This window comes from Salvelinus fontinalis, chromosome 19, assembly GCF_029448725.1.
Source record: "Salvelinus fontinalis isolate EN_2023a chromosome 19, ASM2944872v1, whole genome shotgun sequence".
NCBI classification, from domain to species: domain Eukaryota; kingdom Metazoa; phylum Chordata; class Actinopteri; order Salmoniformes; family Salmonidae; genus Salvelinus; species Salvelinus fontinalis.
The window spans coordinates 48,137,262-48,153,015 of NC_074683.1; the positions used below are offsets into that span (position 1 = coordinate 48,137,262).

The 15,754-nt window shown below is 45.1% G+C and overlaps 1 protein-coding gene across 1 annotated transcript in view; it reads left to right on the plus strand.

Moving 5' to 3' along the window:
* The window catches only part of LOC129816880 (exportin-4-like), a 52,150-nt gene that overhangs the window by 21,705 nt on the left and 14,691 nt on the right, over positions 1–15,754 (plus strand). Inside the window, exons 8-14 of the mRNA XM_055871845.1 lie at positions 2,843–3,000; positions 3,750–3,924; positions 4,072–4,248; positions 4,497–4,639; positions 8,503–8,648; positions 13,486–13,663; positions 15,283–15,442. Coding sequence (XP_055727820.1) covers positions 2,843–3,000; positions 3,750–3,924; positions 4,072–4,248; positions 4,497–4,639; positions 8,503–8,648; positions 13,486–13,663; positions 15,283–15,442 — 1,137 coding nt within the window. The remainder of the gene's footprint in view (positions 1–2,842; positions 3,001–3,749; positions 3,925–4,071; positions 4,249–4,496; positions 4,640–8,502; positions 8,649–13,485; positions 13,664–15,282; positions 15,443–15,754) is intronic.

Consider the following 15,754-nt stretch of genomic DNA (forward strand, 5'->3'; position numbering starts at 1 on the left):
TGTGGTATTTGTGGTGGATGGGGTGTTTGTTATTGTAAGACTGCTGTAGTGCAACTGTTCGTTGTGTGTGTTTTGGTGGGTGCTCAGCTGCTGCTTCTCAATCCTCAGCTGTGAGGGTGAAGGCCCATGGAGGGGGCCGTCCAGACACGTGCCGCCAAGGTCAGAGTTCAAACAGAGCGATGGCAGGATTACACGCTAAACCTGGGATTATTATTAAGGCCCTATAATATCGGCGTTGTGGACGGGATCACAGAATCCAGACAAATGGAATTCAAGCATTTTATTTTTATCATAAGACATGAACAAAATGCATCAGTGATTTGTATTTTCCTGCAACTTTCTGAAACGACACAGGAATGTGTGTGCGTGCGCGCCTGTGCCCACACTTTAGCGATGATGCTAATGATAACCTTCTGGTAGATGGAAAGGCTTTCCCAAAAACCTTCTCAATTAAATGTTAACTACACAGTAGCCTATGCCTACCTGGCAAAATTGTATCATGATTCTGCAATAACTTGAGTGCTACAGAAACATAGCTAACAAATCAATGGTATCTGGCTGGTGCCCACTTTCATTAAAGGGTAACTACACCCAAAAATCTAATGTCTTCATTTTTCCCCAGACCTAAAAAGTGGTCTCCTTATGTGGTTTAAGCATTGTTGTGGATTTAGAACATCCAATTCTGTTGTTTTTCTATTTTAAAACGTATGATTTTGAGAGGTAAAAACAGGTAGAAATGGAAACCCAGGAGGAAACAGAATTTTGGGGCAAAATAAGACTGATTTTATAACACCCCTCGCCTCGCATACCGTAAGGACCCTGATGGGGTCCATCTCCTCCTGTGTAGGTGTCAATCTCCCTTTAAATGACCCTACTCTGGAGGTGACGTGGTCTAGGAGGGTTGGAGAGTGGCAGAATTTAGCGAAAGAGGTCTCCCTCCAGGTACATAGAATCACCTATGTCCTTTACATTGCAAAATTGAAGCTTCAGTTCAGTGACTAACAGATCTGAAAGAAATAACAAATGTTAGAGGTAATTTGAATGAAGAGCGTTCTCAGTTCCACTGTGAGATATTGGTCTAGGCCTGGGAGGAAAAATCGCCGATGGGAATGACGCCACCCTCAAAATACATCCTATCCATCCCCTCTGTTCTTTTGACACCTAGCAAAATGAGCTCTAAGTTATCATTTTCCCCACCAGCTGTAATTTGGGTCTACAACTGTTTTTGTTTGTGGTTTGCGTTGTTTTTGGCTTGTGAGAGTGGCTTTAATTTGTCATTCTCACACGTACACTCCAGCTCTGTTTGCCCAGTAAACCCAATCAGGGCTGCGTCTGTAGAGCTGAGCCTATGATGATGTGACGATGGCTGATTCTACCCTGGGCGGCAGTAACTGAATCTGACAAACGAGGGAGTGAGAAAAGGAGAGAGAGGGAGACAATCATACGGAAGCGCTCAGTTCATTTAAAAAAACAGAAAGGGGAGCCTTTAATCCCCCTGAGGAAATAGACACCAGGCTTTGTCTCCTGCTATAAATAGGAGATTCATTCTCTCCGCAGAGGAGTACCCAGTCTTGTTTTGATTCCCCCCTCTACCCCCTGCCTGTCTCTAACTATAGTCGTACTCGAGGCGATTGGCATAGCTAGCATTGCGCGGATGTTCGTTGGTGCAGCTGTTTTTAGAGCGCGTGCGGTGTGCGATCTTTGGCCTTGCATTCTTTTTCTCTCCCTCCCTCTTTCCTTCCCTCCACTCCAGAGAATGACTTCAGACTCTGGAGAGGGCAGCAGCACTCACCAGCAGCAGAGGTCTCTTTGCTACGCTACATTAGCATCAGAGTCCTTGGAACACCGTGGCCGACAAACAACCACTACAGGTGGGGGAGGGAGGGAAAGCCAGAAAGGGAGTGAGACAGGGAGGTTGAGAGAAGGAGTTTCTCAGTGGAAGAAAGGATACTTGAGGTGGGGAGAGTGTTCTGGAGCTGTTTGGGGTTGCGTAGGGATTGTGTGGCAAGCACCTGGGCTTTTTCAGGGTCGATAACAGTAAGAGAGTGGGAGAAAAAGCAGACGGAGAGAATAGACAGAGTTCTGAGTGAGCATTCAGAGCCAGGATTCCTCATTGCGCTGCCTGTCAGTGAAAGCACACGTTGCTCCACAGTGGAACTGAAACCGCCTCACTACCCGGTCACTACGCATCCGATTCACCATGCAACTTCTCTGACAGAGAATTACAGGTTCTCTCTGACTACTGACTCACTCTGGGTTTGATTGAGACGGCCTCAGCAAGTTTCAGACTGGCTCTGTGATTGATTGGTATTGTCTGTGTTGACATCCAGAGTTACTGTGTCTGGGTACAGTGGCTGGCATTTTGAGCATTCATTCTCTGTTTCCTTTGCTTCAGAAGACGGTGAGTCTGTCACTTCAGTTTGTCTCATAATGCTGTCTTTTTCTGGTTGTAAACAGAAACTACTGAAACTGCATTGAGAGTTGTTGCTCTGTCAGTTGTACCCGTGGCATAACCGGCCCTGGTCAGGTGTGTGTATGAGCCGTGTTACTTTGTCTGAGATGCACAATGTCGTACGGGAGGTGCAAATCCTGTTTGGGGTCTATTCCATTACAGCACAGTCTTTGTAGATAAAATAACCTGGATAGGTTTTCATCCAGCTGCTTTCACCGCTCTGCTCATTTTACATTCATGGTCTCACACAATCATCATAATCGTCATCAGAAAAAATTATATTCTCTGTCCTTTAAAACTAACATGGGCAAGAGCTTGTATGTTATTATATCTCCCTTGCTCAACAGAACAACTATTTCATTATAACCTTCCATGCTCCCCTCCACTCAGGTCCACATAAAGATCCGTGAGGATTCAGACATGGCCCAGGACTCCCTGCAGTGCCTGGCCCAGCTGGCCTCCATGCACGGCCCAATCTTCCCTGATGAGAGTGCCCAGATCTCCTACCTGGCCCACCTGGTGGAGGGGCTTCTCAGCATGATCAATGGGTGAGTCTGTCAGAGCCTTAGACTAATTCTGGTTGGTTTCAATGGACCCAATCCAGGGCTAGAAACAATGCTGCCCTCTGTGCATGCAAGAAGTTCTAATTTGATACTTGGGCCTGTATATCAGTACTGCATGATGATTATGGTGGGCTGTATGTGTGTTAGTGGGATTATTTGGACTGGAGGCTGGTAGCATGAATGATGTGATTTGTATGTAATCGACTTGTGTGTCCTTTCAGTTGAAGTAGTACTTATCTGAATCAACAGTGCTCTGCTCGAATGTATAAATAAAACACACACACACACACCCACACTTGTGCTCGGAACTCGTGACTCAGTAGGCGGAGTGAGTTAGGGGCTCGCTCGCTCTCTCCGTAATCACCTATTCCTGGAGCTTTTTTCCAGTTACATCATCGGAAAACCATGCGGGCAGGATGGCCAATATGCAGTGGTTGAACAGCTCTGCTTGCTATTGAAATCTATCTGATAAAGTTTAGCGAGCCGCACTGTTCTAGGCAGTAAGCTAGCTACGGCAGGCAGGCCTCAAGACAGTACTCAAACTGGGGCTGTGGAAACATGGCCCTACCCGGGCAACAGGTACTGCTCAGTGCTCACACACTGGGCAGCACCGCATCTGGTTTCATACCATGCCTGTTTCAAACATATATTTCAGATTATTATTTTTAACTAATTTTCCAGATTTTTCCAGACATTCCTCTAAGGTTGTGTTTTTGTTTGTGTCCCTCCCCCAGGATAGAGATCGAGGACTCTGAGGCGGTGGGCATCTCTAACATAATCTCCAACCTGATCAGCACATTTCCCCGTGTCATCCTGACTGCCCTGCCCAGCGAGCTCTTCACCTCCTTCATCAACTGTCTCACCCTCCTCACCTGCTCTTTTGGACGCAGCGCCGCCCTGGAGGAAGTGGTCAGCATTACACTCAATCCTTACTGCAGGAACATTACATAGTTGACCCATTCTTTTATTTTTCGTTCTGTTGCGTTGAAAACGCACATTCAATGAGTCTCTACTCTCCCCCTTCTCTCGCTCTCTCTCTTTTTCTCTCTCTTCCAGCTGGATAAGGATGACATGGTATACATGGAGGCGTATGACAAGCTGTTAGAGTCATGGCTGACCCTGGTTCAGGATGATGAACATTTCCCCCGCGGCTGCTTCGTCCAGCCCGCTGTTCAGGTCTTCAACTCCTACATCCAGTGTCACCTGGCTGCGCCTGACGGCACCCGCAACCTGGTGAGACACACACACACACGTCAATCTAGACTCAAATAAGCAGTCAGTCAATTGTTTTTATGGGTAAATGATATGTTAGCACTTTCAACAGTCAATCCACCATGATCCATGTCTTCTAACTCCTTTGTCATACATTCCATCACTCTCTTTCTTTCTGTTTTCTTTCTTCCTCGCTCTCTCTTCATCTGACTCTTTTCCTTCCTTGGTCTCGGTCCCTCTTTAATGTCATGGTCTCTCCCTCCCTCCAGACGGTGAACGGCGTGGCATCTCATGAGGAGGATGAGATTAACGAGTTACAGGAGGATGACAGAGAGCTGTTCTCAGATCAGCTGGCCAGCATCGGCATGTTAGGACGCATAGCAGCCAACCACTGTATCCCCCTACTGACCAGGTATGCATGCATACGTACGTACGTGTGTGTGTGTGTGTATATGTGTGTGTGTGTGTGTGTGTATATGTACAGTTGAAGTCGGAAGTTTACATACACCTTAGCTAAATACATTTAAACTCAGTTTTTCACAATTCCTGATCTTTAATCCTAATAAAAAATTCCCTGTCTTAGGTCAGTTAGGATCACCACTTTATTTTAAGAATGTGAAATGTCAGAATAATAGTAGAGAGAATGATTTATTTCAGCTTTTATTTCTTTCATCACATTCCCAGTGGGTCAGAAGTGTACATGCACTCAATTAGTATTTGGTAGCATTGCTTTTAAATGGTTTAACTTGGGTCAAACGTTTCGGCTAGCCTTCCACAAGCTTCCCACAATAAGTTGGGTGAATTTTGGCCCATTCCTCCTGACAGAGCTGGTGTAACTGAGTCAGGTTTGTAGACCTCCTTGCTCGCACACGCTTTTTCAGTTCTGCCCACAAATGTTCTAAAGGATTGAGGTCAGGGCTTTGTGATGGGCACTCAAATAACTTGACTTTGTTGTCCTTAGGCCATTATGCAACAACATCGGAAGTAAGCTTGGGGTCATTGTCCATTTCGGAAGACCCATTTGCGACCAAGCTTTAACTTCCTGACTGATGTCTTGAGATGTTGCTTCAATATATCCACATAATTTCCCGCCCTCATGATGCCATCTATTTTGTGAAGTGCACCAGTCCCTCCTGCAGCAAAGCACCCCCACAACATGATGCTGCCACCCCCGTGCTTCACGGTTGGGATGGTGTTCTTTCCTCCCCCTTTTTCCTCCAAACATAACAATGGTCATTATGGCCAAACAGTTCTATTTTTGTTTCATCAGACCAGAGGACATTTCTCAAATAAGTACCGTCTTTGTCCCAATGTGCAGTTGCAAACCGTAGTCTGGCTTTTCTATGGCGGTTTTGAAGCAGAGGCTTCTTCCTTGCTGAGCGGCCTTTCAGGTTATGTCGTTATAGGACTCGTTTTACTGTGTATATAGATACTTTTATACCCATTTCCTCCAGCATCTTCACAAGGTCCTTTGCTGTTGTTCTGAGATTGATTTGCACTTTTCACACCAAAGTACTTTCATCTCTAGGAGACAGAACGCATCTCCTTCCTGAGCGGTATGACGGCTGTGTGGTCACATGGTGTTTATAATTTCGTACTATTGTTTGTACAGATGAACGTGGTACCTTCAGGCGTTTGGAAATTGCTGCCAAGGATGAACCAGACTTGTGGAGGTCTACAATTTTTTTTCTGAGGTCTTGGCTGATTTCTTTTGATTTTCCCTTGATGTTAAGCAAAGAGGCACTGAGTTTGAAGGTAGGCCTTGAAATACATCCACATGAATACCTCCAATTTACTCAAATGATGTCAAATAGCCTATCAGAAGCTTCTAAAGCCATGACATAATTTTCTGGAATTTTCCAAGCTGTTTAAAGGCAAAGTCAACTTAGTGTATGTAAACTTCTGACCCACTGGAATTGTGTATAAGTGAAATAATCTGTCTGTAAACAATTACACCACCAGCCTGTACTGTTGACACTAGAGGTCAACCGATTAATCAGAATGGCCGATTTAATTAGGGCCGATTTCAAGTTTTCATAACAATCGATAATCGGCATTTTTGGACACCGATCATGGCCGATTACATTTCACTTCACGAGGAGACTGCGTGGTAGGCTGACTACCTGTTATGCGAGTGCAGCAAGGAGCCAAGGTAAGGTGCTAGCTAGCATTAAACGTATTTTATTTTAAAAAACAATCAATCTTAACATAATCACTAGTTAACTACACATGGTTGACGATATTACTAGTTTATCTAGCTTGACCTGCGTTGCATATAATCGATGTGGTGCCTGTTAATTTATCATTGAATCATAGCCTACTTCGCCAAACGGGTGATTTAACAAGCGCACCAATGTGTACCTAACCATAAACATCCATGCCTTTCTTAAAATCAATACACAAGTATATATTTTTAAACCTGCATATTTAGTTAATATTGGTATATGCAACAGTTTGGGCCGCCTGGCTCGTTGCAAACTGTGTGAAGACTATTTGTTCCTAACAGAGACAGTCAACTTTGCCAAACGGGGGATGATTTAACAAAAGCGCATTTGCGAAAAAGCACAATCGTTGCACGAATGTACCTAACCATAAACATCCATGCCTTTCTTAAAATCAATACACAGAAGTATATATTTTTTTAAACCTGCATACTTAGCTAAAAGAAATCCAGGTTAGCAGGCAATATTAAACTAGGGAAATTGTGTCACTTCTCTTGCGTTCATTGCACGCAGAGTCAGGGTATATGCAACAGTTTGGGCCGGCTGGCTCGTTGCGAACTAATTTGCCAGAATTGTACGTAATTATGACAATACATTGAAGATTGTGTAATGTAACTGGAATATTTAGATTTATGGAATGCCACCCGTTAAATAAAATACGTAACGGTTCCGTATTTCACTGAAAGAATAAACATTTTGTTTTCGAAAGGATAGTTTACGGATTTAACCATATTAATGACCTACGGCTTGTATTTCTGTGTGTTATGTTATAATTAAGTCTATGATTTGATAGAGCAGTCTGACTGAGCGGTGGTAGGCAGCAGCAGGCTCGTAAGCATTCATTCAAACAGCACTTTCGTGCGTTTGACAGCAGCTCTTCACTGTGCTTCAAGCATTGAGCTGTTTATGACTTCAAGCCTATCAACTCCCGAGATTAGGCTGGTGTAACCGATGTGAAATGGCTAGCTAGTTAGCGGGGTGCGCACTAATAGCGTTTCAATCGGTGACGTCACTCGCTCTGCGACCTTGAAGTAGTTGTTCCCCTTGCTCTGCAAGGACCGCAGCTTTTGTGGAGCGATGGGTAATGATGCTTCGAGGGTGGTTGTTGTCGATGTGTTCCTGGTTCGAGCCCAGTTAGGGGCGAGGAGAGGGACGGAAGCTATACTGTTACACTGGCAATACTAAAGTGCCTATAAGAACATCCAATAGCCAAAGGTATATGAAATACAAATGGTATAGAGAGAAATAGTCCTATAATAACTACAACCTAAAACTTCTTAGCTGGGAATATTGAAGACTAATGTTAAAAGGAACCACCAGCGTTCATATGTTCTCATGTTCTGAGCAAGGAACTTAAACGTTAGCTTTGTTACATGGCACATATTGCACTTTTACTTTCTTCTCCAACACTGTTTTTGCATTATTTAAAACAAATTTAACCTGTTTCATTATTTATTTGAGGCTAAATTGATTTGATTGATGTATTATATTAAGTTAAAATAAGTGTTCATTCAGTATTGTTGTAATTGTCATTATTACAAATAAATAAAAATCGGCCGAATAATCGGTATGGGCTTTTTTTGGTCCTCCAATAATCGGTATCAGCGTTGAAAAATCATAATCGGCCGACCTCTAGTTTAAAGGCACAGTCAACTTAGTGTATGTGAACTTCTGACCCACTGGAATTGTGATACAGTGAAATAATCTGTCTGCATACAATTGTTGGAAAAATTACTTGTTATGCATAAAATAGATGTCCTTACCGACTTGCCAAAACTATAGTTTGTTAACAAGACATTTGTGGAGTGGTTGAAAAACGAGTTTTAATGACTCCAAACTAAGTGTATGTAAACTTCCGACTTCAACACTCTATATGTATGTATATGTACAGTTGAAGTCGGAAGTTTACATACACTTAGGTTGGAGTCATTAAAACTCGTTTTTCAACCACTCCACAAATTAGTTGAAAAACTCCAGACACACCTCTTGCTATTAGACTATCCCCTAGCTCTGTAAACATGATTCTGACCTGTGTGTGTGGGTGGTTGGTCAGTTTGTTGGAGGAGCGGGTGACGCGGCTCCACGGCCAGCTCCAGAGGACCCAGCAGCACCTCATGAACTCCTCTAACCCCGGATCAGTGGACCGCAAGGTCCTGGATGACCTCTACGAAGACATCCACTGGCTCATACTGGTCTCAGGTCAGTGGATCACTGTGATCATATTTACTCAGAAAAGTCCACTCAGAAAATATTTTATTTGTTTAATTATAAGGCACGATTCCCAACATAAGGCACTATCAATCAATCAAATGTATTTATAAAGCCTTTTTTACATCAGCAGATGTCACAGTACAAAACCCCCGCCTAAAACCCCAAACACCAAGCATGTAGATGCATGGAGTCTAGGAAAAACTCCCTAGAAAGGCAGGAACCTAGAGTGGAACCAGGCTCTGAGGGGTGGCCAGTCCTCTTCTGGCTGTGCAGGGTGGAGATTATAAGAGTACATGCGTTAAGGCCAGATTGTTCTTCAAGATTTTCAAACGTCCATAGATGACCAGCAGGGTCAAATAAAATCACAGTGGTTGTAGAGGGGGTGAAACAGGTCAGCACCTCAGGAATAAATGTCAGTTAGCTTTTCATAGCTGAGCATTCAGAGTTAGAGACAGCAGGTGCGTTAGAAAGAGAGTGTGTTGAAAATAGCAGGTCCAAGATAAGGTAGCACGTCCGGTGAACAGGTCAGGGTTCCATAGCCGCAGGCAGAACAGTTGAAACTGGAGCAGCAGCACGGCCAGGTGGACTAGGGACAGCAAGGAGTCATCAGGCTAGGTAGTCCTGAGGCATGGTCATAGGGCCCTGGTCCTCTGGGTGAGAGAGAGATATTGCAGCATAGATACTGGAGGCTGAGACGGATGGGGTCAGGACACTGTGGCCCCGTCCCACGATACCCCCGGACAGGGCCAACCAGGCAGGACATAACCCCACCCACTTTGCCAAAGCACAGTCCCCACACCACTAGACGGATATCAACAGACCACCAACTTACTACCCTGAGACAATGCTGAGTATAGCCCACGAAGATCTCCACCACACAAGCCCGAGGGGGCACAAAACCGAACGGGAAGATCCAATGTGTGACTAAAGTAACGCACCACTCCTAGGGACAGTATGGAAGAGCACTAGTGAGTCAGCCCCCGTAATAGGGTCAGAGGCAGAGATCCGAGGGGAGCCAGCAAGGAAGAGACAGCAAGGGTGCCTTGCCGTTCACCTTCACACCCCAGGGCTCGACTACACTCAATCATAGGACCTATTGAATGCTCATCAGTAAAGACTTAAAGGTTTAGACAGAGTCTGCGTCTCTCACATGGATAGGCAGACCATTCCATAAAAATGGACCTCTATAGGAGAAAGCCCTGCCTCCAGCTGCTTGCTTAGAAAAGGACAATAAGGAGGCCTGCGTCTTGTGACCGTAGAGAACGCGTAGGCACGTACGGCAGGACCAAATCGGAGATTAGTTAGGAGCATTGCACTGGTCTAATCTAGAAGTGACAAAAGCATGGATTAGCTTTTCTGCATAATTTTGGGACAAAACGTTTCAGATTTTTTGCAATATTCTTGATATGTTCGTCAAAAGAGAGATCAGGGTCCTGAGTAACGCCGAGGTCCTTCAGTTTTATTTGAGACGACACCATCAAGATTATTATTTTTTTATTTCACCTTATTTATTTCACACTGCGACCTGACCAAGCTTAAAGCAAAGCAATGCGACAAACAACAACACAGTTACACATGGAATAAACAAGCGTACGGTCAATAACATAATAGAAAAAAAGAACGTCTATTTACAGCTTGTGCAAATGGCGTGAGGAGGTAAGGCAATAAATAAGCCATAGTAGCGAAGTAATTACAATTTAGCAAATTAACACTGGAGTGATAGATGTGCAGATGATGATGTGCAAGTAGAAATACTGGTGTGCAAAAGAGCAGAAATGTAAATAAAACTATGGGGATACAGTAGGTAGATTGGATGTGCTATTTACAGATGGGCTATGTACAGCTGCAGCGATCCGTTAGTTGCTCAGATAGCTGATGTTTAAAGTTAGTGAGGGAGATATAAGTCTCCAGCTTCAGCAATTTTTGCAATTCGTTCCAGTCATTGGCAGCAGAGAACTGGAAGGAAAGGCGGCCAAAGGAGGTGTTGGCTTTGGGGATGACCAGTGAGATATACCTGCTGGAGCGCGTGCTACGGGTGGGTGTTATCGTGATCAGTGAGCTGAGATAAGGCGGAGCTTTACCTAGCAAAGACTTATAGATGACCTGGAGCCAGTGGGTCTGGCGACGAATATGTAGCGAGGGCTAGCCGATGAGAGCATACAGGTCGCAGTGGTGGGTGGTATATGGGGCTTTGGAGACAAAACTGATGTCACTGTGATAGACTGCATCCAGTTTTCTGAGTAGAGTGTTGGAGGCTATTTTGTAAATGACATCGCTGAAGTCGAGGATCGGTAGGATAGTCAGTTTTACAAGGGTATGTTTGGCGGCGTGAGTGAAGGAGGCTTTGTTGTGAAATTAGGAAGTCGATTCTTGATTTAATTTTGGATTGGAGATGTTTAATATGAGTCTGAAAGGAGAGTTTACAGTCTAGCCAGACACCTAAGTATTTGTAGTTGTCCACATATTCTAAGTCAGAACCGTCCAGAGTAGTGATGCTAGTCGGGCAGGCGGGTGCGGGCAGCGAACGGTTGAAAAGCATGCATTTCGTTTTACTAGTGTTTAAGAGCAGTTGGAGGCCACGGAAGGAGTGTTGTATGGCATTGAAGCTCGTTTGGAGGTTAACGCAGTGTCCAAAGAAGGGCCAGATGTATACAGAATGGTGTCGTCTGCGTAGAGGTGGATCAGGGAATCACTCGCAGCAAGAGCGACATCGTTGATATATACAGAGAAAAGAGTCGGCCCAAGAATTGAACCCTGTGGTACCCCCATAGAGACTGCCAGCGGTCCGGACAACAGGCCCTCCGATTTGACACACTGAACTCTGCCTGAGAAGTAGTTGGTGAACCAGGCGAGGCCGCCATTTGAGAAACCAAGGTTGTTGAGTCTGCCGATAAGAATACGGTGATTGACAGAGTCGAAAGCCTTGGCCAGGTCGATGAAGACAGCTGCACACAGTATTGTCTTTTATAGATGGCGGTTATGATATCGTTTAGTACCTTGAGCGTGGTTGAGGTGCACCCGTGACCAGCTCGGAAACCGGATTGCACAATGGAGAAGGTATGGTGGATTTCAAAATGGTCAGTGATCTGTTTATTATCTTGGCTTTCGAAAACTTTAGAAAGGCAAGGCAGGATGGATATAGGTCTGTAACAGTTTGGGTCTAGAGTGTCACCCCCTTTGAAGAGGGGGATGACCACAGCAGCTTTCCAATCTTTAGTGATCTCGGACGATACGAAAGAGAGGTTGAACAGACTGGTAATAGGGTTTCAACAATGACGGTAGATAATTTTAGAAAGAGAGGGTCCAGATTGTCCAGCCTAGCTGATTTGTACGGGTCCAGGTTTTGCAGCTATTTCAGAACATCTGCTATCTGGATTTGGGTGAAGGAGAAGCTGGGGAGGCTTGGGCAAGTAGCTGCGGGGGGTGCGGAGCTGTTGGTCGGGTTTGGGGTAGCCAGGAGGAAAGCATGGCCAGCTGTAGAGAAGGGCTTATTGAAATTCTCAATTATCGTGGATTTATCGGTGGTGACAGTGTTACCTAGCCTCAATGCAGTGGGCAGCTGGGAGGAGGTGCTCTTATTCTCCATGGACTTTAGTGTCCCAAAACCTTTGGGAATTAGTGCTACAGGATGCAAATTTCTGTTTGAAAAAGCTAGCCTTTGCTTTCCTGACTGACTGCGTGTATTGGTTCCTGACTTCCCTGAAAAGTTGCATATCGCGGGGACTATTCGATGCTAGTGCAGTTCGCCGCAGGATGTTTTTGTGCTGGTTGAGGGCAGTCAGGTCTGGAGTGAACCAAGGGCTTTATCTGTTTTTAGTTCTGCATTTTTGTCAGCTCCAAAAGCAGATTTCTTTCTTTTTGGGGGCCTAGAACTAACTTCTGTTTTGTCCAAGTTTAAACGAGAGAAAAATTGCCGCCATCCACTTTATTTAAAAAAAAATATATATAATAATATTGTAAACCAGGCAAGTCAGTTAAGAACAAATTATTATTTACAATGATTTACAATTTACAATGACAGCCTAGGAACAGTGTGCACTGTCTTGTTCATGGGCAGAACGACAGATTTTTGACCTTGTCAGCTCGGGGATTCGATCGAGCAACCTTTTGGTTACTGGCCCAACGCTCTAACCACTAGGCTACCTCCCTCTCCCATCCTTATGTCTGAAACACAGGCTTCCAGGATAGGGAATTTTGGGGCTTCACCATGTTTCATCCAAATGTACAGCTGTGTGTCGTCCACATAGTGAAAGCTGACTGTGTGTGTGTGTATTTATATATGGTCCCTTGTTGTTTTATGCATGGATTTATTTTGTAACAAATCTGTTTAGCATTCAGTCCATTTTATTGACCATTAGCATAAAATTAAACCTAACTGCACTCTGGGAGGCATAGACTATGTCCTTCGATCTCCTTAGTTGTTTTTAGGGACTACATTTAGGCTGGGAGGCAGGCTGCGCTGGTGTATTGGTGCATGGCAGAAATGTTGGTTCGTGGAGGGCCAGGCCACCAGTTGTGCAACTGTTTTACTGTATAGTGCATTTTAGCATTCCCATTGGCTGCAGAATTCCCCTTCAGCGCGTAACTCAATTTGCACCCCTAGTTGGTTCTCTTAGTGTGCTCAGAGTTTTCTAGGGTATCCTAGCAACTGATAAAGAATGGCATTGTTAGTCATTTATTAGTGGACCGCTCCACTGCAGTGAGCATGATGTTTGCTCTGTTTGAAAAAAATGTCTTCTGTAAGTGCCTCTATAATGGATTGTTTCTGGCTAGTGCTAGTCCTAGTTGTAATTGTGAATGCAAATGGTTTGTGCGTGTGTTCCAGGCTACCTCCTGGCAGATGACCCTCAGGGTGAGACTCCTCTGATCCCAGCTGAGGTGATGGAGTATTCTATCAACCACTCTACTGAGGTAGACATCAACACCACCTTGCAGATACTGGGCTCCCCTGGAGAGAAGGCCTCCTCTATCCCAGGATGCAACAGGACAGACTCCGTCATCAGGTAAGGGAGGGACTACTTCATTGCAAACACCTAGTTTCGTATCAAATTCCCAGATCTAAATTGGATAGCTGGTTTGAAAGGAATGACTAAAACCAACAGACACCCAGGCCCCCGTCAGTGGACCAGAGTTGCTCATCTCCGCTATAAATCCATCAATTAATGGGTCTAAAACGCACTGTCTCAGTCAGTGATCTAATGAACAGCTTGGACAGTCTCCCCTCACTGTCTCAGTCAGGGATCTAATGAACAGCTTGGACAGTCTCCCATCACTGTCTCAGTCAGGGATCTAATGAACAGCTTGGACAGTCTCCCATCACTGTCTGTCAGTGATCTAATGAACAGCTTGGACAGTCTCCCATCACTGTCTCAGTCAGTGATCTAATCAACAGCTTGGACAGTCTCCCCTCATTGTCTCAGTCAGGGATCTAATGAACAGCTCCCCCCACTGTCTACAGAAGCTGAGCTCTAAGCGGTGTACTTGTTAACTAAGCCCTGGTTGTAGTGCTCTGTCACGTTCACAACATTGCGCTGTCTGTCCGGATTGTGCCTTGTAAAAACCTACTGTCCCGTGGCATGGCAGCAGCCTTTCCCTTATAGTATTTTCCAGGCGAGGCACAAAGGTCCACATAGCACTACACAGGCCATCTGGCACAGAAACTGTCCATTGAAGCAAACAGAAGGTTTTTTAGGCGGCAACAGATCTAGGTATTGGTTCCTCGCACCACCAGTACAGTACAATGGTAGGGGAAATATTACGTACAGGGCTAATGAGCCACCCGTGTGTGTGCACGCATTTGGGTGTGGCCCCCTGGGGGTGTGGTGCCAGTGCCACAGAGGGGGAATGCCCTGGCACAGACCCAGCCATGCTAGCCGCTCACACACACACACACACACACACACACAGGATCTTGGACACACACATGATGGCGTAGCGGCCTAGCCAGCCTTAAAGCAGCACCAGCCCCAGACCACCACTCCCCAACATTCATTTAAGGCAGGGCAAGGGGCTGCTAAGTCTAGTAGGGGGCTGTGGTAGTGTGTGCGTGTCTGCACGCGTGCTTTTGGGGTCGGGGGTATATGGGCAATCATATAGGGAATTTGAGGTGGTGGGGGTCGTGATAGTGGGCTCTGGATTGTTCTTTGAGGGGGCACAGGGACAGAGGAATGGAAAGGCAAGAGGCCGGGCATCGGATTTCCTAATAACAGTGTGCGACCCCGGCTCTGTTAATGTCAATGGGCTTTTGTTTTTGCAAACAATGTGAAACAGTGCACTGTCATGCTGCGTGGGCACGTACTGAGGCCCATCTCTTACATACAGAACACTAAGCTGCACTAAGCCCTCTATCTCTCTGGACTTTGTCACGTGTGTGTGGGTCAACGTGGTCATTTGTTGTCGGAGTTACTGAAATGAACAGACTAAATCCCTACCTCTTTTGTTCTTCCCCTTCCCTCCTCTTGCTCATCCTGGCCTTGGCTTCTTATTACAATTTATCCACCTCTTTTTCCTCCTCTCACTTCCCTTGCTATCACACTCTCCTTTTTCCTTCTCTCTCTCTCTTTTGCCATTTCTTTCTCTTTAACCTCTATCATTCCTTCACTCTCCCTGTCCCCTCTCTCAGGTTGTTGTCAGCGGTGTTGAGGACATCAGAGGTAGAGTCCAGGGCCACTAGGGCCAGTCTGACAGAGCTGCTCAGCCCTCAGATGGGGAAGGACATTGTCTGGTTCCTCAAACGCTGGGCTAAGACTTACCTACTGGTGGACGAGAAACTCTATGGACAGGTACAACTACCACCAGACTAGGGATGTGACAAATGGAGAAAAAAATCGTAACATTTAAGCTGCCATTTCTTAAACGGTTTTCCGTTAAAACAATAAGACAAATTCACACAGTTCCATGACATTAGCTAGCTCATCTCAATTTGAGGCAGTCAAGACAGAGATACTATGTAATCAGATGAGATAATAAATACAGGTCATTCGGAAAGTATTCAGACCCGTTGACTTTATCCACATTTTGTTACGTTACAGCCTTATTCTAAAATGGATTAAATTGTTTTTTCCCCCTCAATCTACAAACAATAATCCATAATG